At 37.6% G+C, this 24,984-nt stretch overlaps 1 protein-coding gene across 1 annotated transcript in view; it reads left to right on the top strand.

The window, feature by feature from the left end:
• LOC119775702 (meiosis inhibitor protein 1) overlaps positions 1-24,984 on the top strand; it is a 146,711-nt gene that overhangs the window by 11,424 nt on the left and 110,303 nt on the right. The window contains exons 6-9 of the mRNA XM_038273769.1: positions 13,260-13,469; positions 15,000-15,172; positions 16,370-16,484; positions 20,078-20,197. Coding sequence (XP_038129697.1) covers positions 13,260-13,469; positions 15,000-15,172; positions 16,370-16,484; positions 20,078-20,197 — 618 coding nt within the window. The remainder of the gene's footprint in view (positions 1-13,259; positions 13,470-14,999; positions 15,173-16,369; positions 16,485-20,077; positions 20,198-24,984) is intronic.

Raw genomic sequence — 24,984 nt, 5'->3', positions numbered from 1 at the left:
ATCTTTTAGGTGCGGTGAGATTTTTATTCCTAAATAAGTGAAACCTGACGGGGACCATCGAAAAGGCTAAGAAATATTTGAGTCAACCCCATGTATAACAGAAATAGGCATAGCCTCGCTTTTAGAAAAATTTATCTTATAGCCAGAGAAAGAGCCATAATGTAAAATCAGTTCAATAATTTTAGGAATCGAGTGTGATGGGGAGTTTAGAAAAATCAATACATCATCAGCGTAGAGTGAAATTTTATGCTGATAATTATTTAAAAAGAGTCCTTCAATGCTTGCATCTTGTCTAATTGCTGCTGCAAGGGGCTCCATAGCCAGAGCAAATAACAGAGGGCTCAAAGGGCATCCCTGCTGACTACCACGACCAATGCTGAAATTCTCTGATCTGAGACCATTAGTAATAACAGCCGAAAGAGGAGACATGTATAAAATCTGTATCCATTTCACAAAGCCATCACCTAAACCAAATTGTTGAAGTGTAAAAAAGAGATATGGCTATTCTAAGCGGTCGAAGGCTTTCTCAGCATCAAGAGAAATAAGTAAAGCCTCCAGACTAAACTGGGATGAATGCTGGATTATGTTAAGCAGACGCCTAACATTGTGTGTAGAATATCGTCCTTGTATGAACCCGGTTTGGTCATTCTTAACAATAGAGGGCAGCATACTCTCTAAACGTATGGCCAGGATCTTGGATAGTATTTTCAGGTCAAGGTTTAAAACTGATATAGGCCTGTAAGAGGCACAGTCTTCCGGGGCCTTCCCTTTTTTCAAAACTAATGAGATATTAGCCTCCATTAAGGATGGGGGAAGAGCACCAACAACATATGAGGATTGAAACATTTCAGATAGTGGCGAGATTAGAATTTTACTAAATTTTTTATAAAATTCCCCGCTGAATCCATCGGGACCGGGAGCTTTGTTATTTGGAAGTAACTGAATAATTTTCAAAATTTCACTCTGTGTTATAGGCCTGCATAGGTCATCCCTCTGGGTTTCCGTAATTTTAGGTAGGTTTAGTCTTGAAAAAAAGTTTTGCATATCCTGTATGTGTAAGGATTTAAACCGAGAGGCATATAACTGCTTATAAAAAGATTTAAACATGTTATTAATTACTGTAATGTCATATTTAAGGAATCCAGAAGAATCTTTAACACACGGGATATTGCGAGAAGATGTCTTATTCCGAAGGAGATTAGCTAGGTAGCGATTTGGTTTGTTGGCAAATTCATGCAGCCTTTGCCTCATAAAAAACATAGATTTCTCAGCCCTTTTCGTTAGCAGCCCCTCTAAAGAGGTTTTGACCACCTGGATTTCATTCCCTAGTTGTTCAGAGGGTGAGGCATTGTATCTAATCCGGAGATCATGCAGCGCCAGTTCTAATTTTCTTTGCTCCATCTGATTTTTCTTCTTTAGACCTGCAGAATATGATATAATTAGTCCGCGAGTATAAGCTTTCAAAGTGTCCCACAGTAGACCGGGAGAAACGTCGGGGGTTGCATTTATCTTTAGAAAGTGCTCCAGCTGCTCATTTTAAAATTTCTCAAATTTAGGGTTGTGGATTAAAAAATTATTAAATCTCCAAGTCCGATACAAAGGGGCAGCATTCAAATGATTTAACTGTATATAAACAGGTGCGTGGTCTGATATAAGAATATCTCCAATTCTACAACTACTAATATTACCCAGTGACCGTTTGGGAGTGAAAATCAGATCAATTCTGCTACTTGTTTTATGAACCCCTGAGAAGAATGTAAACTCTTTATCATTAGGGTGAAGTACCCGCCAGGTGTCAACAAGATCAAGTTCGTTACAGGTGTTCAAAAGTGCTTTGGCCCTTTTAGGAATTTGAGACTGTCTAGATGGAGATTTGTCCATAATTGAGGAGAGATAACAGTTAAAATCTCCCGCTATCACTGAGTTGTCACAAACCCAATCCGAAAAGGAGGAAAAAGCCTGAGTAATGAAGTCATTAGACTGTACTGGTGGAAAGTAAATATTCAGAAATGACACTGACTGGCCATGTAAGGTGCCCTTTAAAGATATGTATCTACCAGACTTATCACTAATTGTTTGGGCATTCATCAGTGGTAGGTGCTTATGTATTAGGATAGCCACCCCCCGACTCTTACTCGTAAAAGAAGAACTAAACACCTGACCAACCCAATCCCGTTTTAACTTAAGGTGCTCCTGAGAAGTCAGGTGGGTCTCCTGCAACAAAGCCACATGCACCTTTTCCTTCTTAAGAAAGCTCAGAATCTTTCTCCGTTTGATAAGGTTGTGTATACCTCCCACATTCCAAGTATAAAACGTTCAACACTGAGTTGTCATTAATCATCCTGTATTAAGTGTAAACACTGATACAAACCTGAGTGACGATAGCCATGGTACAGACATTTTGGGCTCAAGAGAGAAAGAAAAAAAAATATAAATAAAAAATGAAAAAAAAAAAAAAAATAAAAAAAAAAAATAAGGGGACAATGACAGTTATTGATAATCAGATATTAAAAGTGTTCAGATTCATCTGGATGGTCAAATAAAGTATTAAATGATCTAAACGCACAACACCTAAAATATAAAAAGCTCACCAAAGATTGATTTCAAGCCTACCAGTTGCAGCGTTAATTAGAAATTGCTATAGGGACTCATTATGTTATTTTGCTCCAAATAATGTTTAGTGAAGAAAAGCAATTTACTGTTCTTATTACTGTTTTTATTATTTGAATAATTTACACTTTGATAAATATGGATTTGTTTATATTAAAGGTTTATATTAAAAGTTGGTTTAATCGGCCAATAAGAGAAAATGTCCTCAAGGGAATTACTTTTTTCAATGTTGTTTTAATCTATATGTTTTATTAATAATCTATATTATTAATATTAGTAATTGTTAGGCAGTTTTAATGAGCATGTTTCAAGTTCAGATTGTAGCTAAAATTAACCTTGAAATCGTTTTCATGTTGAAACTGCTGTGTTGGTGTTAAGCCTCAGTTAAAATCTGCTGGACAATCTGGAGTGTATTGTTTTTGTGTGCAGGCATTTTATTTTAAAATAGAAAAGCTTATTACGGTGCAGAGAGTGTGACTTTATATGTTGTACGTGTAAAGGTGCTTACATAAACCTGCCTTGCTATCGCAATGCTTCAAATCGGGGACTCACCTGCAGCTAGTCTGTTGGCCTCTTTAACGTTTACAACCCTACCCAGTAATTTACAGGTTTTTATTGGCTCAGGGTAATGTGTAAATAAAGCCAGAGGAGATTTATTGGGTAAATAGTTCTCGGCATTTAACCGATCAAGGCCTAGTGTCATACCCTCTAATTCACTGGGAACCTTCTAGTGTGGACAAAGCCATTTTATCACAGGGAATGGCGTGCATTTGCATATTTTCATAAAACATTAGTTGTGACAAGTTGCCTAACAACACCTCCTTTTACTGCCTGCATCAACCTAAGACCAAACTTGCCACTATGGGGGATAGGGCTTTTCAGGCAGTAGCTCCACGGCTCTGGAATGCCCTTCCAGAGTCCCTGAGAGCCCCACAAGGTGTGGAGGCCTTTAAAAAAGGTCTTAAGACTCACCTTTTTTAAACAGGCCTTTTTAGAACTGTAAGTTTTGTTTTAAATTGTAGTTTTAATTGTTAGTTTCAATTGTTAGTTTTGGTACCACTTGGTGCAAGATGTATTACTGTAAGCCCTACAATTTATTCTTTATTTTTATTATTACTATTATTATTATTTTTATCTTTATTCTTTTTTTTTCTTTTTTTTTTCTTTTAATCTCTGTAGCACTTTGAGATTAAATTGTAGTTTTAATTGTTAGTTTCAATTGTTAGTTTTTGATACCACTCGGTGTAAGATGTATTACTGTAAGCCCTACAATTTATTCTTTATTTTTTATTATTACTATTATTATTATTATTTTTTTTTTATCTTTATTTTTTTTTCTTCTTCTTTTAATCTCTGTAGCACTTTGAGATTTCTTTGAAATATAAGGTGCGTTACAAATAAAATCTATTATTATTATTATTATTATTAATCCGGACTCCTGCTACATGTTTTTGACCTCCCCAACAACAGCATCACTGACAGATGGCCTGGCAACATGCTACCAAGCATTTTATCAAACAAGCTGTTCTGACTGAAATGCAGAGAAATTTAATTTCTTTGGCTGGTTTTCATAGCACTACTAAAAACAGTTTGAACCACCAGCTCCCAAAGCGCCTTTTTGTCATTGCTAATCCACTGTTTGACAGGCATAATTCATAATTTTCTGGCTTAATTTCTTCTTTAGAGGTTGGCCTGATCAGTTAAAGCTACATCCCTCATATTACTGCCACCTGGAGGTGATATTAGGTACTTCAATTGCACTGTTGCTAGGTTGGGACTTATTTTCAGGTGTAAAATGTGCTAATTGTTTTTTGACCCGGTAATGTAGTCCTAGTATTGTACTGGTACTTATGTATAAAAGGGTCTAGACAGGGAATACATAGGAGGTGAATTATTGCAAACTTATAATTTTAACTAATGCTACATCCAAATTAACACACATAGTCATAAGACAAATTATCATGTGTACCCTTGCAAGAAAAAACAGGTTATAAAAAGGGCTCCAATATTACTGTTTAAAAAAAAAATCCCTAAAAGGTGTTAAAATTGAATTTAAATACAGTTTTAGAGGATGGTATTAATTAGGTACCATGTTTAGGAGTCCTACATGAGATGCTGTTTTTTCGGGTGGACTGACGTAGTTGGTATCAAGAGACCCTGAGGGGCAGCACTTGATGTAGGGATGAGCAGTGGGGCTAATTGTGGGTGCGGCCAAGATAAGAGAAAGTGGCAGCTAGCGTATCCTCACTTTGATTAGAATAGCTTTATTGAGGCATGGAGAGTTACCAGCAAAGTGGTGGTAGTTAATCCACTGACAGTTCTTTTAAAGCAGTGAAGGTTGAGGAAAGTCGCTGTGGGCCGGAGCCTTATTATTTCAAGCCACTTACTTCAAGACACTGACTTAGTGATAGCTAAAGCCGGTTCTGCTGAGTTCTCAATCACTATATAGAGCTGGGACTATATAGTGAACTTCACAGTGAACTAATTTAACTTACCGTTCGGACTGATGCTGACTACTTTTCGTGCCCATTCGGTCACAGTACTCCACCTCACCCACGGTGCCTGCGCCATCATTGATATTTGTCACCACTGTCGGGTAGTAGGCTGCTGTGACAACAAATCCCATAACACTTTGCGAGGAGAGCTCTTGCAAACATTTTGGGATATATCTGCTCGTTTAGTGACCATGGATGTTCACTGCTTTTCAAGGTGAATTGTGGGAAATTTCGAGTCCACTACTTATTCATCCACTAGACGTTCGGACACTCATTAAAAATGGAGAAATAACTATATAGTGCCCTATATAGTGATTAGGGCAGACATTTGGATGCAGCCTATAATTCACTATGGAGGAATGAATGTGAGTAAGTAGAACTCTGGGCTATCATGATGAAAGCCTGTAGCAACATGGAGTATTGTGTCAAAATTCTACCACAAGTCATGAGCAGTTTTATTTAAAACACATGTATGTAAACTACTATTCATGCACATTTTGGATGTTCTATGAGTGCAGATTTAATACTATATCTCAAAATCATTAGTGCATTCTCCTTTTCTGTGCTGATGGTCTGCTTTTTATGCGCCTATACATTCTCCCACTCGTGTGTGGACCTGTTTCTCTACACTCCTGTCAACTTCTGTGACTTTGCAGGCCTTACATCAGACAAAGCAACCCCCCTCTGATTGGCTACTTTTTCGGGAAATTCAACCTCTTGGGGCTGTACTCTTCATCCTATTAGCAAAGCAAAGCCAGGATAACCGCTTCTCTTTAAGAGTTGGAGGTTCGTAAGCATGTACATCATTTTTTTATACGCTGGTATGGGTGAATAGACAATTCTGATTGACTGTAGGGTGTCCGTTAAGAAGTGATTTAGGACACCTAGAAAAAAAGTTAGGAACAAATAGGCCGATAGTTTCTGCTAGCTCAGATGCTAGCTGTAAACGGGAAGACAGTTTACACTGGTTATATTAGCAAAGCATCACAAGATGCGGAATTTCTTGAAAATCAGCCAATCACAGGTGGATTACTTCGTGCGGTGGGTAATGCCTTCAAAGTGACAAAAGTTAATAGGAGCATGTTAAAAATGCTTGTCAGAAGTGGTTTATGAGCGAATGTATGAATTAGGAGTATTTAATGCTTGTGTGCACTTTTGGCAGAGTCCTGACTCCATAATGGACTGTTTGAACAAAAGGATTCAATTGGAATAGCAACCATTTGTCCAAAAAAATGTTGTTTTTAAACAAATACTATGAAACTTAAAACTCTAAGATGACAAAATAAAATGAATGCACACATGCATTAAAATACCCCTATAGACCCAGTTTATAAGGTTAAAATGGAAAAAGGTAGATTTAAAGATGAGTTACACTTTAAGGATGATTTTAATGGTAACAACATTTTTATTTGTAAAATATTTGGCTTTGTAATCAATAAAACCGTTACAGATTTCATCACTAGTAGCTGTACAGCCAATAGAGATATTTCTATTGTATGTTATTTTGAATCAATTCGTCCCTCCAAATAAAGACATGTTTGTTCAACTAAATGTCTCCATATTTCACACTTAAGTAGATTTAGATCTAGTACCAGAGTCCAGCTGGCCACCCCACCGTTACACAGCAAGGATTAAATCTCTGACTCGGCCAGTTACGCAACGCCTGTCTGCTAATGGATCAGTTGTTTGCTCTGTTAGTGGGCATTGTCAGTCGGGGTCAAGCTTGTGAATGTTTCAAGGTGTTTCGTCATGAGTGACTGCTTGTTTTTCCACTTATGAACAAAAGTAAGACCCAAACCAAAAACACTGGCATTAAAACCATTGTTTTGTCCTTTTTGTGACTACCTTCTGTCTATATTCCTAAGCCGACACAGGTAGGAATGGTTTTCTAAGTTGCTGATGTAAGATGTGGGCTGCCATTATTGACTGTGTGTGTCTGTCTGCGGCCTGTCACTCAACAAGTCTCTGTGGGCCTGTTTGGACTAATGACAACAGCAAAGCAATGACAACAGAAGCCCAGAGCTCCCAGCAGATTTCAGTCTTTCTCAGACTCCCTGTCTACCTGCCCATTTTTAAAATTAACCCCTGGCTCTTTCTCCTTGCTCTCACATTGTTTTTCTTGCATCCATTTGGATTTTACACTTCTCTTTTTTTGTGTTGTGGCTGTGTCACTGTGTCAGAAATATGTGAGAAAATAAAGCGTTACTGTAACGTCTGCATAAGATTTGTATGTTTTATCCTTAGTTTTATTTCTCATTTTCCAAATCTTTCTAAATTGTCCATCCATCCATCCACCCATCCATCCATCCATCCATCCATCCATCCATGCATCCATCCATCCATCCATCCATCCATCCATCCATCCATCCATGCATCCATCCATCCATCCATCCATCCATCCATCCATCCATCCATCCATCCATCCATCCATCCATCCATCCCAAAAAATAGGCCAGTAATGACTAAAATTATTTCAATCTGAAAAACTCACAGAGAGAGAAAGGTGCAATTAGAAGAGTTTATTGATACGATAGTTTGAACTTTGGCGCTCAGGCCTCGGCAGGAAACATAAACGCTGATTTATACTTTAATGCGGATAAACTGATGTATGAGAATAAGGATATTCCCCTTGGGCCTGAAACTGGTGGTGGAGTTTAGATAGATGAAGTTTGGTTAATCCATAGAGGCTGGTATACGGGGTGATGCTTGAGTTAGATGTCACTGAATGAACAAAGTTTGCATAAACTGTCCATGAACTGTCCATGAAGAGCAAGCATGAAGCGACTGTGGAGAGAAAAAACTCCCCTTTGGGAAGAAATCTCTGGCAGAACCAGGCTCAACGTGGCGGTCTTCTGCCGGACCGTTTAAAGTGACAGGGAACTCCATGAAAGTCTGGAGGGAGTACACACTGGAGGTGAGGTGAAGGAGCATTGAGGAGGAGTCGGATGAGCTTACTACGATGGTGGAGAAGGGGATGGAGGTGGGTATAAATAACGAATAAAACACAAACTATGAACAATATTTTCTTTACTACCGGTAAGTTAAGTTACAATAAAAAAAAACTGTGATTAATATTGGCAAGGAAAAAGGGTTTTTCAGGTAGTTTATTTTTTCATTGAAACTAAAAGCCATGTTGATCCTTTGTGCCTGTGTGCAACAATGAGATGTTGCGATGTTTTTAGCTGTTAATGATAGCTTTGAGGTTTTTTGTCCCATTGATATATAAAGGCTTAGCAGCTCTGTTTGATCCTATTGATTCAGAGTTTTAACATGAGTTTACTTTGAAGATCTGCTCTCATTAACTCCGTACCGTACCCTCAGATCATCAGGGCTCCCTCCAAAAGAGCAAGCCTGCCAGGTTGGGAATAGTTGATATTTACACTAGAAGCTGTGAGTTTAAAAGCTCCAAAACAAGTCAGAGAAAGGTCCAATTAGATATTCTGCAGAGATGTGTACCCAACAACAAAGGAACATTTTGAACGGAGCTCTCCAGGGTAATTGAATGATATTTCAGCGCACGCAGCATCACAGTTTGGCAGCAAAACATAGAAATCAACCTTTGCTTTCTCTGTTGAAAAAGGCAAAAGGGACTGTTTGGTTTTGTGTTATGCCACCACCTGTGTGTATTTGATTTAAATTGTGCTCCTGAACAATATCTGTCCTCTTTCTGAAGGTTTTTTCTCTCCCCTCTCTTTTCGCCCTCTCCTTCCCACTTAAAGCCTTAATCCTTGGCTCTCATCTTGGATGCCTCATATTTTTAGTCTAATTAAACATGTCCTCCTCTGCCTCTCATAGATTTTGATCTTCTTGACAGAGCAGCTGTCTCTCCGTTCAGCTCCCGTACTCAAATTGTCATCTGTTTCTCTCTCGGTTGCTCCTTACAGAGCCCTTGTTTCTGTTTTCCACCTCACTATGCACTTTAACGTTCTGCATGGCTGATGCCTCTGTCCTCTGGCTTCGGAGTCTGAATCATCCCTTTCCTGGCAGCCTGTTTACCTGGAATCTCTGCTTTGAGAAGACTTCTTCTACTCATATCTACATTACTCTAAAATGCTCATTGCAACAAAAAGAAAAAGAACGGACCATTCCAACTGTTAAACAGTGTAGTTTTGTAGTTTTCTTCACCACTGTGCTGAAGTCTCAGCATATGTCCAAAGATAGATGTCAAGACTTACATATTGAAGCTGGAGTCAAATGAAGCTGGCATAGAAAACAGCATTTTAGAAGCTATGCACTGTAGCCAGTCAACTTCAGTCAGCGGGACCCATCACAGAGTGTTTAAATGTTAGAGAGGTGAGAAGAGAGTCTGCAGTCACAGCCACACACTTTCTCAGCACTATCAGTAAGCTCATTAGAGACCTCGGATTGCTAAAGGAAAGAGCTCTAAAGCAGGTGCCTTGTGTGCTAACTGGGAGAGATTGCGAGATCAATAACCCAATAATACCATTCCACTCTTAAGCATATATACAAGCTCCTCACTCATAGATCCCTGATTCGTTTCTGTGAACCAGTGTTTATACACTACAGCTCTTGCATGTTCTTTGTATGTTCTCTAAAATAAGAAACAAATTTCTTAAACACAAAGCGAGCCTTAATCAGAGACTTTTGCTAAATTTCTCTGAAAATGGTTCTGCTTCTATCCTAGAGTCTTAAGCCCCATTTACACTACCCTTCAAAAAGCGATCCAGGTCGAGCTCTCGGTTCCTGGACTCCTCGCCTCCTAGTGACGATCTGCGGTATTACTGCCAGTATTAAAGGAGGAAAGCAAGCAGTTGGTGGCGGTAATGCACCAAAAGTTGTTTGCCAACCGCCATAAAACACAAGAAGAAGAAGACGAAGAAGGAGGGAATCAAGCAAATCAAAATGGCGGCGCCCGTCACACTCAGAAAATTATGCTTGATTATTATTGCTGTACCTTGGTGTTATTATTTAAAATGCCATTATTTAAAATGTTCCGTGGAGAAGATTTCGATTGTTGTTTATAGTTGAAGATGAAGTTGTTCTTCTTCTGTTTCGGGAGGGGCATTACCGCCAACTGCTGGAATGGAGTGTGAATCGCGATGTGCAGCCAGACGGAGATGACGCGTTCTGCTCGTGCGCTCTTGTTATCAGAGAACCGAGCCAAGGAAAAACCGAGCCGAGCCCACCTCTAGAACTGGTCTGCAGTTAGCGCGGTCCAGTTGTGTCTAGTTCGGTTCAGTTCAGTTTGCTTTCCATTTAAACACGATAAGTTATCTCAGTTACTGAGCTCGGCACGGTTTTTCAAGGGTAGTGTAAATGGGGTAGTAGTTGGAGGGCTGATGTTTTTAAGTAAATTGGGGCCTCATCCCCCTGGGTGCTTTCCAAGTCTGGTACAAATCAATACACATTTCCTTCAGTGTTTTTTTTTTTTTTTTTTTGTATCACATTTTCAAATATCACATTAGAGTAGTTTGATGGAAACACCAAAATCAACTCAACTGACTAAATATTAGACATAGTGTTTAATGCTTGCTCAAGGTTTTTGACATTTTTCATAAATTTCCCTTTTTTTAATACAATGGAAAGGACAAAGGTAAGAATCATATTGCTCTAGTGCGCAGACTATTGTAATTTTTTTTTTCATTTTTTGTTAGATTAAATCTCCTCAACCAATCTGTTGAACATTTTATCTTCAGTCAGCTTAGTCATTTGACTGAAAGTAAATGCCAAGAAGGTCAGGCTTCAATCAAATCACAAAACTAATTTTTGCCAGGAAAAGACTGATCAGTGAATTTCTGTTTAAAGTCAGTTTTTATTTATAGAAATGCTAGTTAAAAATTATTTCCAAACAATGAAAGTAGGCAAAAAAACACTGTAATACCAATAAAATCCTCAGTAATGTATAAATTCTCTTAATGTAAAGAGATCAGAAAACAAAAATTCAAGGTAACATTACAATTAGCATGACAAAAACCTGTTTAACTACAACAAACTAGAACAAGTTTAGGAGTTTGATTAATAGTTTGATTTACTTCTGATTTGCAAAGCAAGGTTATCATAAACTAACGAAATAACGATAAAATTAGAATTGAAAATAGGGCTGCAACAACGAATCGATAAAATCGATAAAAATCGACTTTAAAAAGCGTTGGCAACGAATTTAATCATCGATTAGTTGTGTCGCGCGATTAATGCGTCATCCGCCGCCGCCGTCATCCGGGGGAAGAAAAAAAATATGGCGGAGCGAGTCAGCGCCGCAGTTGCAGTGTTGCCAACTCAGCGACTTTTCAGACCCCTCCAGCGACTATTTTTCAAAAAAGCGACTAGCGACAAATCTGGCGACTTTTTTCGGTGTCACTGGCGGCTTTTGCCTGCCGTGGGGCGCCTCCCCCATCCCAACCCCTTTCTCCCTCTCAGCGCTGCAGTCAGAGCCGCAGGATTTTAGTGAGGAGTTTACCCTCAGCGTCCAGACTGCAAATGAAGCGCGCATGCGCCGGGATTGACGGCGCAAATTGATCACAATAATTAAAACAGCCTGCGCTTTGTAAAGTGAAAAAAGTCGTAACATGCAACTTTTGTAAAAACAAATGAACATGGCGCGGAGGCACCACTGTTATGACGCAGCACCTGAAAAGAAAACACGTTGGAGCCTCGATGGCAGTGAAGAGAGCTGATCAGCAGGATGAGCGACCATGTTTGTTTCATTTTAAAGTGGGGAAACGTAACGTTAGTTTCTCAGGTAGCTCATCTGATGCTTTCCTTACCTTGTTAGTAGGTTACAGACAGTAATAAGGTTGGCTACTTATTTTACTTTTAATTTCATTTGAATTAGCTTAAGCAGCGTTTATATTTTCTTTATAAATAAATTAACTTGCAAATTATGAGGGCAAGGCTTTTAAAGTTTAAATCTTCTGGCAAAGATAAAGAAGATCCTGCAATTTATGGAAGTAAAGCAGAATAAAATCCAGCAAGATCAGTAATATGTCAGTGAATTATATGCCACATTCCCATGTAAATATCTGTCTTTGGAGGATGTGTTTTTTAGCACCCCTAGTTCTCTCATTTTTATTCCAAATACAATTTATAATTTGAATCACAGGGCTATTTTTATCTCTATGGTTCAGTATTTTCTCAAGCAGCAACTTTAACTGCTATACTTTCCTGTCTTAAAAGGCAGAACTCTTCTAGTCTAAAAAAAACTCATTTGTTGAAATGGGGGGACCTATTGTTTGAACCCCTTAGGGGCTTTTAAAAACAAAAATGCCTGTCTTTTTTTGCGCTTTATGAAACAAAGTACCCTATATTTTGTGGATGTACAGCTACATTTCTCATGTAAGTTTGCGTAGTTTTAACACAAACATTTATTTTTCATATTGCACCAGTACAGTTAATGAGCAACCTGTACTTGTGTGCTTGTTTGTTCTGTCTAAAATGTTTATTTTGGAATAAAGAGGTTAATATAAAAAAATATTTTTTGTCCGATTCATCGATTAATCGAAAAAAATAATCGGCCGATTCATCGATTTTTAAAATAATCGTTAGTTTCAGCCCTAATTGAAAAACATTTTCACTAACTGAAAGAAACATTTAGTAATAAAATGCTTCTGGAGAAAGGGCTGGGGGCATGTCCCCTATTGAGAGATACGTCACTCATATTTCAGAGAACTGGGGTTAATTCCTTAACCTAAAGTTTTCGCTTTGTTTTGCTGCTCACTGCATTAAGCCAACAGATAGCAGATACAGCAGTTAGGTAACTTGTGTTGCTGCAGTAGTATGTCATCTGGGTTTTTTTTTTTTTTACTTTGGCCCCTACTGCTGTTTAGTGTAATGCTCATATTACATAAAAGACTAAAACGAGAACTGGAAACAATAAAAACTAAACTGAAACTAGGGAAAAAATAAAAATTAAACAAGCTAAAATATACTCTAAAAAGATTAAAACTAAATTAAATGGAAGATTAACAGTAAAACCTTAATGAAAGCCAATGGAAATTTCAAAATTGTTTAAACTTTGGTGCAAAGGCAGCTTGTTCTACAGATCACGCCCCTCCACTGAGAAGCTTGTAGTGTAATGTTCAATAAATTGGACATATTACCATAAGATTTAACCTTTACTTTTCTACATCTTAACATTTGTTTTGCTGCTATTATTCTGTCATTCTTTTACAAAGTTTCTTTTTTTTTGTTTCTCAGTTCCGTTGCTGGACCACCTATGCTCAGCTTTGGTTTATCCTGATGAAACGCTGAAGACCTCGGTGGTGAACGTTTGGCTGCAGCTGCTACGTACATCTGGAGACACTGGAGTGCAGTACCTTCCTATTGCCACCAGGGACCGACTATGCAGCCTGCTGTTGCAGACTCTTAACAATGCTAGCTCTGCTCAGCTCATTAAAAACTGTGCCGGTGAGAAGATAATGACACTTTTTGCCTTCTGTTTTTGCCAGTAGCGTGGGATCTACAGTTGTTTTTTTATGTTAGATTAACATGAACATTTTTTAAATTTATTGATTTAAATATTTTCACAAACAACAAATAGATACAGAAAATGTAAATCTATTGTGAATTTTTATTTTTTTTTGTAGACATCAAGCTTCCAGCTTCTTGCTAAGTTGAGCGACATGGTAGATTAATCTGAGTTAGTTGTTTTGTGAGGATGAGTCCAGGTTTAGGCATAGTCATAGGCAATTCCATAACCAAATTACATATTATTAAGATTTTAGAAGAAATAAACTTCTAAAATGCAACAACCTCAGCCTCATAATTACATTGAAGATTGTGCTTAAAAACCGTTTCATGGAAAGCAAGTCAACAGATTCCATTGAAATCCCCCATCTATGAAACAAAGAGGTATCAATACTCATTAAAAAAGATCTTCTTAAAGAAGACAAAAACAACAAGTTCAAGTGGAACCTGATGATTGACTTTAATTCAGGTCATATTTGATAAAGTAGAATCTAATTTAGTAACTGAGCTCACTAAGTGAATAATATGATGTTGATGAATTACCCTCTGACAGATGAATCCCTGCCTTTTTTTCTGGTAGTTATAATTTTCCCCTTAAAGTCAGTGATTAAGATCAGAATATTACATCAAACAGAAAAAAACACCACTAATACCTGCTTTTTATCCAGGCCTCATTACGTTATCATTTGATGAATTTAATTTGACTTTGTGATAAAAGATATGTGATTTTCTTTTTTAGTGTAGAGATTAGAGGACATTTGCAGTAGCTTTGAACATGTTCCCTCAATTTATGTTGAGGACAAATCAAAGGAAGGTATGACACTTTTTTGGGGGGTTTAAAAGTCAAAATTTACATATAAAACGAATAAAGCTTGACCTGTTTGAGGTTCTGGTTTGAACCGAACATGTAAAAAGTTTCCCTCACAAGATACCAGTGTAAATATAATTCCAGCGTCGCAGTTCCTCTGTAGCAGCAGAGTTTATCATTAATCTGACTGATTGATGAAGTAAAAGTTCACAACTTGTCATCTCTAGGCTGATTACAGCGAACTAATTAAAGTAAAAAAGCTTTCTGTCTTAGGAAAATGAGCAGATTGCATCACGTCATGGACTTTGTAGCGTTCCCTCTTCCTAGATGAGGATATGGACACACAGGACTTTCACTTGCATGGTGTGGTTCACTTTGCAGTGATCCTTAATAATAAGCATTCACTCAGCAACAGTGGGGAGGAAAAACTTCCTTTTAACAGGATAAAACCTCCAGCAGCTTAGTGTGAATGGCTGGGGGTTTGATAAGAGCTACTATTCTCCATATAAGTCTATATCAGTTCTAGTTTTGGATTAAGATATAGTAATTCTATATTAGATACATTATTATTATGTAACCCCAATGAGATCTGATAGTGATTTTCCTTGTTTTTACACTTTTGAAGCAGTGAGTGAGTGTCTGTTAAATTTCTATCTTGCTAGGCCTGCTCTGGCAGCTGGTCAAGTTGGAAGAAGCGGTGTCAGTTCTGATGAGCAGCTCCGGCAGTCAGCTCATGTGCGATGATTATGAGGACAACCTCGCCAACAACAGCCAGACCCTCATCCAAGAGCAACAGCCTGCTGACCACAGCCTTCTGCCTCTTTTGTTGAAAAAGGTCTCTGTCTAAACATCCTGCTCCCTCTCCCAAGACCCGAACTCTAACTCTGACTCGAATCATAACAAAAGCTCTAATCCTGGATTAATGTTCCTTTGAACAGGGATTCATTGAGGATTTTAGCCTTTACAAATATTTATGCTTCATGTCTGGGAAATCAATGTGTTGATTAGATTTGGTTGGATTTTCTCAGTGGTCACTCTCAGCTGATGATGTCAGGTGGTTTGTTTGGATTCCAACTATTTTGTTTGTTTATCTGAATGTATTTCTTTCAATATGATTAATAAGAGCATAATAAGCTGAAAATAATATATATATATTTTTAAACACAAGTGATCCTACCAAACAAACAGTGATTTCATCTGCCCGTGCCTATGTCAGCTGTGGCAAAGCAGTAAACTATAATTCTGAGTGGATGAACCCTGCTTAATTCTCCCCATGGGATAATAGACTCGGGTTTTGATGCCTTAATTTAAACGGCTCTGAAAAAAGTTGAAAAATGAAAAGGGGAATTATTAAAATTGATTGTTTTCTGGGGTCATCTTAAATGATTGATTCATTCAGAGACATAAAGTTTCAGAAAATTTAAAACAAGTACAAAAATAGTTTTTTTTTTTTTTTTTTTGTGCGATACTACCAAAGGATATAAAGTAAACTCTGCATGATCACAATAGTTTTATAGAAATGCTGTTTTCGGTTGCTGCCAACAGAATGCTGTTTTCTTTCACGTTTACTTCATCTCAAAACTAAGTTATATCACCTGAACAACTTGTATTAATGAAATAATAGAAGTTGTTCATACTTCTTTATTGTTCATAAAAAAAAGCAGAGGTCTAGTAATACAACGTATCATCAGGGGGAGGTGATCAATTCCTCTGCAGCTGGACATGTTTTTCCCTCTTATTCACTGTTTAACAGTTGGAATAAAACACTAAATTCTGTTTTATGTAGCTGTCTTAGATGTAGTAACTTGAACTATAAATGTAAGAATTCATGTATTTATAGCTGCTAATCCCCTTTTTTTGGAGTGGAAGCCAGCTGAGATTTATTGAAAGGGCAGCAAAGTGAGGTTGTGGTGAACAGAGCTGCTTTGCCAGTAACGGGTATTTTGGTGCCAAGCATCTTAAATTTCAAATTTAATTTGAAAGTTCATTTTCCAATGGATACTAATAAAAGTTTTCTGCTTTTTTCTTTTAGTTGCTGCTGAGTGGAGATGAGATGCTTCAAGTGATCAGTGCGAAGTGTATCGCTGGTGTTTTGGTTCATTCACCCAGTCAGTACTGCTCTGTCTGCATCAAGGCTGATTTATCAGGTAGCACACTAGAGTCATTTTTGAAGAAATGTCAGATAACGATGCCTAATCTTATTTTTATTTCTTGTCAAATAAATCAAATTGCAGTTAGGGGAGAAAATGCCTCTGTTTGATTTACTTACTTAAAAACCGTGCTATAAGTGAGGAAAATATAGGGCATGCCCTTGTTTTTGTTGAAATAATCTCAATAGGGTGTGTTACAGATGTATTACTAATCATACTGGGAAGGTTTGCCTCACTACTTATCTTTACCTGTGAGAGATTTTATTTCTTTAGTTTTTTTTTTTTTTTTGCATGTGGAACCAAATCTGTTTTGACCATTCCAGGGTTGTGTTGCAAGGTCCAGTTCCTCTGAACAATCATATGAACAGCAGCAAATGTAGAAGTAGATGGCAACAGAAAAAAATCCAGAAATAATAGGGAACTCAGGGTCCAAAACTAGGAAACAACAAGGTAGAAACATTGATAAGGGCTGAATCCCAAACTGCCCTCTAACCACTAATACTTAACTATCACATCTCACTCGCAATAAAGTCACACTGGATTGTACATAGGGGGGTATAAAAGTAAAGGGACAAAATTCCAGTGAGCTTACTCTAATGAAGACCCGCTATTTAAGGGGGGAACGGTCCATTCCCCCCTACCCACTTCGTGGTTTGGGATGAGTAGAACCACAGAGGAGGAGTATATATGGGAGACAAGAATGGAGTGATTAGCTAATTAAGAGCAGGAGTCGTCAGTAGGGATGGGGATCGAAACCCGGTTCCATCAAGGACCCGATTCCACTTTTTTCAAAACCCGAAAATCTATAACGTTTATGCTTATCGATACCACTATCGAGTCTGGTCGTTTTTTTTTCTCCCGGAGGTCCTGACATAATTGTGTGTCCCTCGAGTCGCGTCACAGCATTTAAATCTAATCAATCCAATCACTGCAGCATGTACACCAATGTTTTGGAATGAAATTGTAAGCAAACAGATATTAAAAGTAAAACAAGTGAAGTCTGGCACTTAACTTTGCTCGCGACTCGAGGATGGCTGAACGGAAAAGACTCCTCCTCCTCCGGCTGCTGCCGCCGCAGCACAGCCCGTCTTAATCATCCACTCAGAGTACCACTGGTAAACGCGCACACAGACTTTGTAGCTTGTCCGGTCAGTTAAAAATAGTAATTGTGAAATCCGTCTTGTAATCGGAAGCATACAAGCTAGTTAGCTTGAAAAGTAAATAAAGTTTCAGACGTGCTGCGTGATGATGTGTTCAGATTGGCTCAGTAAAACGACAATTAGGTTATCATGATGCGTTCAAGTGTAACGTAAAGAAAACGGGAAATTTAGTTTTTGGCGAGAAACATGAGTAATACAGTTGTATATTGTTGTTGTATATATAATTAAACTACTGATGCCAACATTTATAAAAAATTACATTTATTTTTTAAAATACAATTATTTATTTGTTAAATATTTTCCTAATCACTAAAAACATGATGAAAATTGACAGTAGACAATACATTAACCAACAATTGTGAAAATATATTCTAGTTACTTTTATGTCATTTCGAAGTGGCCTATTACATTAAAAATGTTTATTGAAGGCTAGAAACCTTTTTGTTATGCTCACTTGTTAAGCAATAAAAGCAATACCAGTTCTGTTAAAAAAAAGTTTGTTGCATCGTCTTTCCACCAAATAACAGAAAAGTATCGATAGTGGTATCGATAAAGACTCGGATCGATAAGGAGTATCGATAAAGGTATCGATATCAATAAATATTAACGATCCCCATCCCTAGTCGTCAGCAGCAGCTAAGGGGAAAGGAGACGGGAAACAAGGAGTAAACAGGGCTTAACTAAAACTGAAAGAGAACTTAAAAGGAAGCGAAACAGTATTTAGACCAATGTCTACAAAATAATGAACGACCAAGGGGAAAACTAGAGTTTAGGGGAAAGCACTGTAGATGATTGAGAAACCACCAAACAGGAATAGTAAAGCTAAGAATTAATTAAAAAATTATATAATTTTTAATAGTAACATCAGAATAACAAATCAAAGCCTAACTGAAAACCCAAAGTGAAATCTAAGCAGTACCAAAAATATCCTTCAGGATCATGAGTTGCTTTTTGGGAAAAGCTTGCTTGCTTGGCCTATCTATGGAAGTAAATCTGTGCCACTGGGATTTAAATTAAAAATGTCACTGAAATATAGATGTTGTATGTTTGTATTTACTCTTTCTGTGTTAAAATATATTCAGAAAACATTTCAACCAAAAAAAACATTTCAACCAAAAAAAACAAACATTGTCACTATATGTATTTAGTTGAAATTGTATTTATTTTCACTTCAAGGTAAAAATTCACATTACTGTTTCATAGTTAATACATTTTCAATACCTGTTTGTTTTTTTTTCAATTTGACTTTTCAGTGTTTAAATAAAAGCAGCATATAAAAAATTCAGCCTTTCAAAATTAAACTCAATATTTTCAGCCTCCTGAGATTCAACTGGCTCAATTTCACTGTGTTAAATTTGGCATCTAAATTCAATATAAAAGGGAAGGGTTACTTCAGGTCACAGACATTAGCAATGGATTGTGGTTTTCAAAACCCAGCCAATCCCGTTACAGTTTCTTAGTCACATGACGGGACGTTTTTGGCGCCCATACTGAAGGAAAACCAGCAGGCAAGCTAACGCATCGGTAAGTTTATTGCTTTCATTTTTCCGTAGTATTGCAGCAAGTTGCAATTGCAAGCAAGTATTGTAACGGGACTGGCTGGGTGTTGGACACCACAATCCTGCTAATGTCTGTGACCTGAAGTAACCCTTTAATTTTTACATTGAATTTAGACGCCAAATTTATTTTAACACAGAAAGAGTAAGTACAAACATACAACATTTATATTTCAGTGACATTTTTAATTTAAATACCAGAGGCACAGATTTACTTCCATACCTATCCTACACATGTTGCCAGATGTTTTAGTATCCCGCTCGTTTTATTCCCATTTCAAATTACAAATTAAACCACTCACCTTATAAGTTCACAACATTAATATTTTCTTTCTGAACACCTCCGCCAGCTTTCTTGATCTCCAGTATTACTCAATCTCGCTTCTGCTATGAAAAGCAATGAAAAAACTGATTGTTAAGGTATTTTTGTGGCAGGGCTGACCTGCTGAGTAATGTGTTTCCTATCCTATCATCTCCACCTGATGGGAGTACACCTGCAGCTTTTTGCTGCAGTTGCCCTGACCTGACCTTTTTCTTTCTAGGTGCCAAAATTGCATTTTACAGGTTCACTTTTATATATACAACAATTATGAATTGATTGCTTTTTTTGTTGCATGGGCTGCAGTGTGTCCATGTTTTTATGCCTTTATCTAATTTATTGTATTTTTCTTATTAAGTTAAATTACAAGTTTATAAATCAACTTCTCTCCTGCAGAATTTTAAACTTTTAGAGTTTTGCTTTGATTGCCTTTTTTATTACTTTTGTGTAGCTTGTATAAAAGTGTCTAATACCATTCTCCTGTTTGAAAATCAGTGAGGTGAAGATACCTTTGATTAGATTTAAGTCTGTTTATTGTGTCTCCATCTCTCTTAGGTTTCCTGTTTGATCGTCTGGCCAGCAGCACTAATGAGATGTTGCTGTGGTCCGTCTACAGTTGCTTGGTGGTATTGACTGAAGAACCGCTTTTCTTCTCCCAGTGTCACTCTGTATATGGTGAGACCCCAAAATTTACATTTGATGATTCTGTATAAAAAATCTCCTGCAAAAGATCTGGAGATAAGAAAATCTTGAAATTAGATCTGTTTTCAAAGCAGTTGTTTCATTATAAGATGATCAGGGATTTTCTTATTTTAGCCTCACCATCAGATTATTATTCTCTATTACAGTTAAACAAATTATAAAGGACTAAATTGTAAATGTGTAGCTCATAAATAATTGCTTGATTTAATTATTTGTTTTATTTTTAAGGTTTTGTAAAATATGAAATGGTCTTTCTCTCATATTTATCAGACTTGCTTTTATCATACAAACAAGATTCCTCATGTGTCTTCTGTGTATTTTGATAGAAGAACCCCCCCAGAAAAACGAAAAGAAAAGAAAAAATATATAATATAGCACGAGGGGTGCCACAAGCAAGTAGAAACAAAGTGTTTCTACTGAGTCAATTTCCTCCATAGTTGTCTAACTTTTCCTGTTCTCAGTCACAGACAATATGTCATTTTTTAAAACAAGAATATTTCCTCCATAATAACCCCCCACTGAGTCTGTTTCGGTTTCTTTGCTCAGTCATTGGGGAGGAAAATGAAAAAGAATGACTTAGCCAGAGAAGATGTTGAATAGAATTAGGAGAAGGAAAGTTGGGAAACTTGGGACTGGGCACTAAATAATACAAAGGTAGGAGGAAGAGGTAGAGGAACCTATCTGCAGTCACAGGGCACGGCCACATGGGCTATTTCTTTTTCATGTGATGTATTGCTTACTCCTTACCGAGTGGAATAAGCACAGTAATTATACAGACAGACTTAGGAACTAGTATTCTTTTTAACTGTCATCAAATGAGTGTTGGACAGTCTCTAAGATGAATGTTGTTTTATTAACGGAATAAATAAATACTATATCATAAAGGCTGTTTTACGCTAGGCTGACATTAGCTTAGAGTTAACTTAGTGTCGGACATGTTGGGTTCTTTTGGGGCATTCCAGAATATTGGTAAAATCAAATTTGATTTTACCAACATCATACAGAGCATAATAAAAAAAAAAACATTTAGGGGCCATTTGCATCAAACAGAAAGGTTGAAAATGGTGTAAAAACAAAAATATAGGGGAACAGCTTGGAACTTCTGGCATTGATTTTTGGTATATTGCTGCACCTTGTGACACACAAAGTTACTGTTGTGCTAAGACAAAGAGACCTAGAAACAAAATACAAAGGAATGAAATAATATGGAAACACGCCACTAATAATGAAAACACACAAAGGGAAAAGAAAACCAAACAGCCATGAGTCATCATAATATTTTATATTTAATATTTATCCAACCTTTAGTGTGACTTTAATTTTATTTCAATGATTTCATCTTTGTTTTTATTTATTTTTTTGGCTTTATGGCCAAAAGCAGATTTTTTTGGATTAAATGTATTTTTTCAAGCCCTCTTTATTGAATTCTTCCTATCTTTTTCCCCCCCTTTTTGTTTTATCTTTGTTGTCATTTTTAGCAATATTATCGGTCAATCAACACAGCTGCCTCTGCTCAGTCTTTACTTTACAGTTATGGGAAGTTAAAAGTCTTTTACTTTTCATGGCATCCTATTTGGGTAAAAGCACAATAACTTCATTGACAGAGTTTGGGGAAAGAGTTTTAAAGCAAAGTTTTATTTCTTACATTCAACTTTAAACATATTTTATTTGTCATTTATTTTACACAAGTGTAAAACAAAAAGAAATTTTGTTTGGAAACAGCTCACTGGACAATTTCATCTTTTAAAAGTGCAGCAATAAAAATAGTAACAGGGCAGATCACTACTCCATGAAGCAAAGTTGAATATGTCATAAGACACACATACGCACTGAAATACTTATAACCGCTATTTGCTTTCAAATATATATTATGCAAAATAAAAAGGATCAGAGTTAAAGTTAAAGCATTTGCAATAATCAATAACTAATCCTTAAACCTCAGTCTTGGATTGAGACTGTTGGTCATCATTTCACTTGTTTAAAGCTGTGCTGTTAGACTGAATTTGTTAATATTTTGATTTGGAAATGCTTTATCCTGACCTGGAAAAGGTTTCCATCAAGGAGAGTTTTTCTGCCATGATCATACCTTTCTTCAAGTTATTGTTGCTGTTGGATCATCTTTATGTAACACAGTACGCAGACTAGTGATTGATTAGATCATGAAAGGTTTGGTATGTCCTGCCAAGAGCTGCAGCTCTCCAGCAAGCAGGAGGTTTTGTTCCTCCTAACTTCATCCAACATAGTACTTTTCTGTCATTAAGATACTTTGTTTACAATAAATACGGTTAGATTCAGTAAAAGGTCATCATGAATATTAATTTATAGTTAGTTTTTTTGGTTCAAGGATATGATCTTTTCAGAAGATGGAGAAATTGGTGAACTGCACTGGTTTTAGTTAACAGATTCTAATGGTAGAAAGAGGCAGTGCTATAAACTAGGGCTGAAACTCACGATTACTTTGCAAATTGATTAACCAGTTGAAATTTTTTTTTGATTAATCGATTAATAATCGGATAGCAAAAGGTTCCTTAAAGAAGACCTGTTGCGAAATTAAACCAGGGGAAACTAAAACTTTTCTACTTGAGGAATTTGGTTAGAGCATATTGACAGACAAAAAAGATTTTTATATTAAATGCTAAATGTTTTGGTATAATTGCTGCTCAAGGTTGTTCCTCTGTTAGCTTAAGTCATATTTTAGAGTCTCTACACTCCAGTTAACGATTAATCTATTACTAAATTAGTTGACCGTTATTTCAATAATCGATTAATCAAGATTAATTTTTTCAGCCCTACTATAAACCAATCAATACAATCAATATATTTTCATCTGTCCATTTTAGTTACTTTTCAGAGCCTAAGTTGCATGAAATAATAAGAGTTATACATCATGAAAATATATTTAATCTTAGAAGTGCAATACAGTGCAGGGTTCAGGGAAGGGGTGTTAGCAAGTGAAATTGAAATCTAACCCTTAATCTTCCTGTAGTCCTTAAAACCAACAGTCTTCCTGGTTCATATTTAATTTATGAGTCCATGCAACTCAAACAGTTAATTAAGTGAGCAAAAAAAATTAGTTTATGCATATTAAGTGAGCACGCATATACACATTAACACGTGCGTACATACAACTTCCATCCATCCATCCTTTTTCTGTCACGCTTATCCCTGCTGGGGTCGCAAGGGTTGCTGATGCCGATATCCAGCTGTCAATTGGAGAGAGGTGGGGTTCATCCTGGACAGATCACCAGCCTATCGCAGGGCAACCAACCATTCACGCACACACATTCACACCTAAGGAGAATTTAGACAAGCCAATTAACCTAACAGTCATTTTAATGGGGACCAGGAGTCCCATTACCCCATGAGATACACTATATTGCCAAAAGTATTTGCTCACCCATCCAAATTATTGGAATCAGGTGTTCCAATCACTTCCATGGCCACAGGTGTATAAATTCAAGCACCTAGGCATGCAGACTGTTTTTACAAACATTTGTGAAAGAATGGGTCGCTCTCAGGAGCTCAGTGAATTCCAGCGTGGAACTGTGATAGGATGCCACCTGTGCAACAAATCCAGTCGTGAAATTTCCTCGCTCCTAAATATTCCACAGTCAACTGTCAGCTGTATTATAAGAAAATGGAAGTGTTTGGGAACGACAGCAACTCAGCCACGAAGTGGTAGGCCACGTAAACTGACGGAGCGGGGTCAGCGGATGCTGAAGCGCATAGTGCGAAGAGGTCGCCAACTTTCTGCAGAGTCAATCACTACAGACCTCCAAACTTCATGTGGCCTTCAGATTAGCTCAAGAACAGTGCGCAGAGAGCTTCATGGAATGGGTTTCCATGGTCGAGCAGCTGCATCCAAGCCATACATCACCAAGTGCAATGCAAAGCGTCGGATGCGGTGGTGTAAAGCACGCCGCCACTGGACTCTAGAGCAGTGGAGACGCGTTCTCTGGAGTGACGAATCGCGCTTCTCCATCTGGCAATCTGATGGACGGGTCTGGGTTTGGCGGTTGCCAGGAGAACGGTACTTGTCTGACTGCATTGTGCCAAGTGTAAAGTTTGGTGGAGGGGGGATTATGGTGTGGGGTTGTTTTTCAGGAGCTGGGCTTGGCCCCTTAGTTCCAGTGAAAGGAACTCTGAATGCTTCAGCATACCAAGACATTTTGGACAATTCCATGCTCCCAACTTTGTGGGAACAGTTTGGAGCTGGCCCCTTCCTCTTCCAACATGACTGTGCACCAGTGCACAAAGCAAGGTCCATAAAGACATGGATGACAGAGTCTGGTGTGGATGAACTTGACTGGCCTGCACAGAGTCCTGACCTCAACCCGATAGAACACCTTTGGGATGAATTAGAGCGGAGACTGAGAGCCAGGCCTTCTCGTCCAACATCAGTGTGCGACCTCACAAATGCGCTTCTGGAAGAATGGTCAAAAATTCCCATAAACACACTCCTAAACCTTGTGGACAGCCTTCCCAGAAGAGTTGAAGCTGTTCTAGCTGCAAAGGGTGGACCGACGTCATATTGAACCCTATGGATTAGGAACGGGATGTCACTTAAGCTCATATGTGAGTCAAGGCAGGTGAGCAAATACTTTTGGCAATATAGTGTATGATTGTTGATTTTGTGTTATGTCAGGGGTCTCAGTATTTCAATTCAAATCCTGCTTTCTGTCCATGCCATTTTTAAAGCAAAATGTCATCTCTATAGCGTCCTTGGAACCTTAGATAAATGTCTTTATTCTGGTGGTCCT

The sequence above is a fragment of the Cyprinodon tularosa genome, unplaced genomic scaffold (assembly GCF_016077235.1).
Source record: "Cyprinodon tularosa strain WSP-4 unplaced genomic scaffold, ASM1607723v1 ctg89, whole genome shotgun sequence".
Taxonomy (NCBI): Eukaryota; Metazoa; Chordata; class Actinopteri; order Cyprinodontiformes; family Cyprinodontidae; genus Cyprinodon; species Cyprinodon tularosa.
Note: the sequence above shows the minus strand (reverse complement) of the source record. Positions and strands in the feature narration are given on the sequence as shown.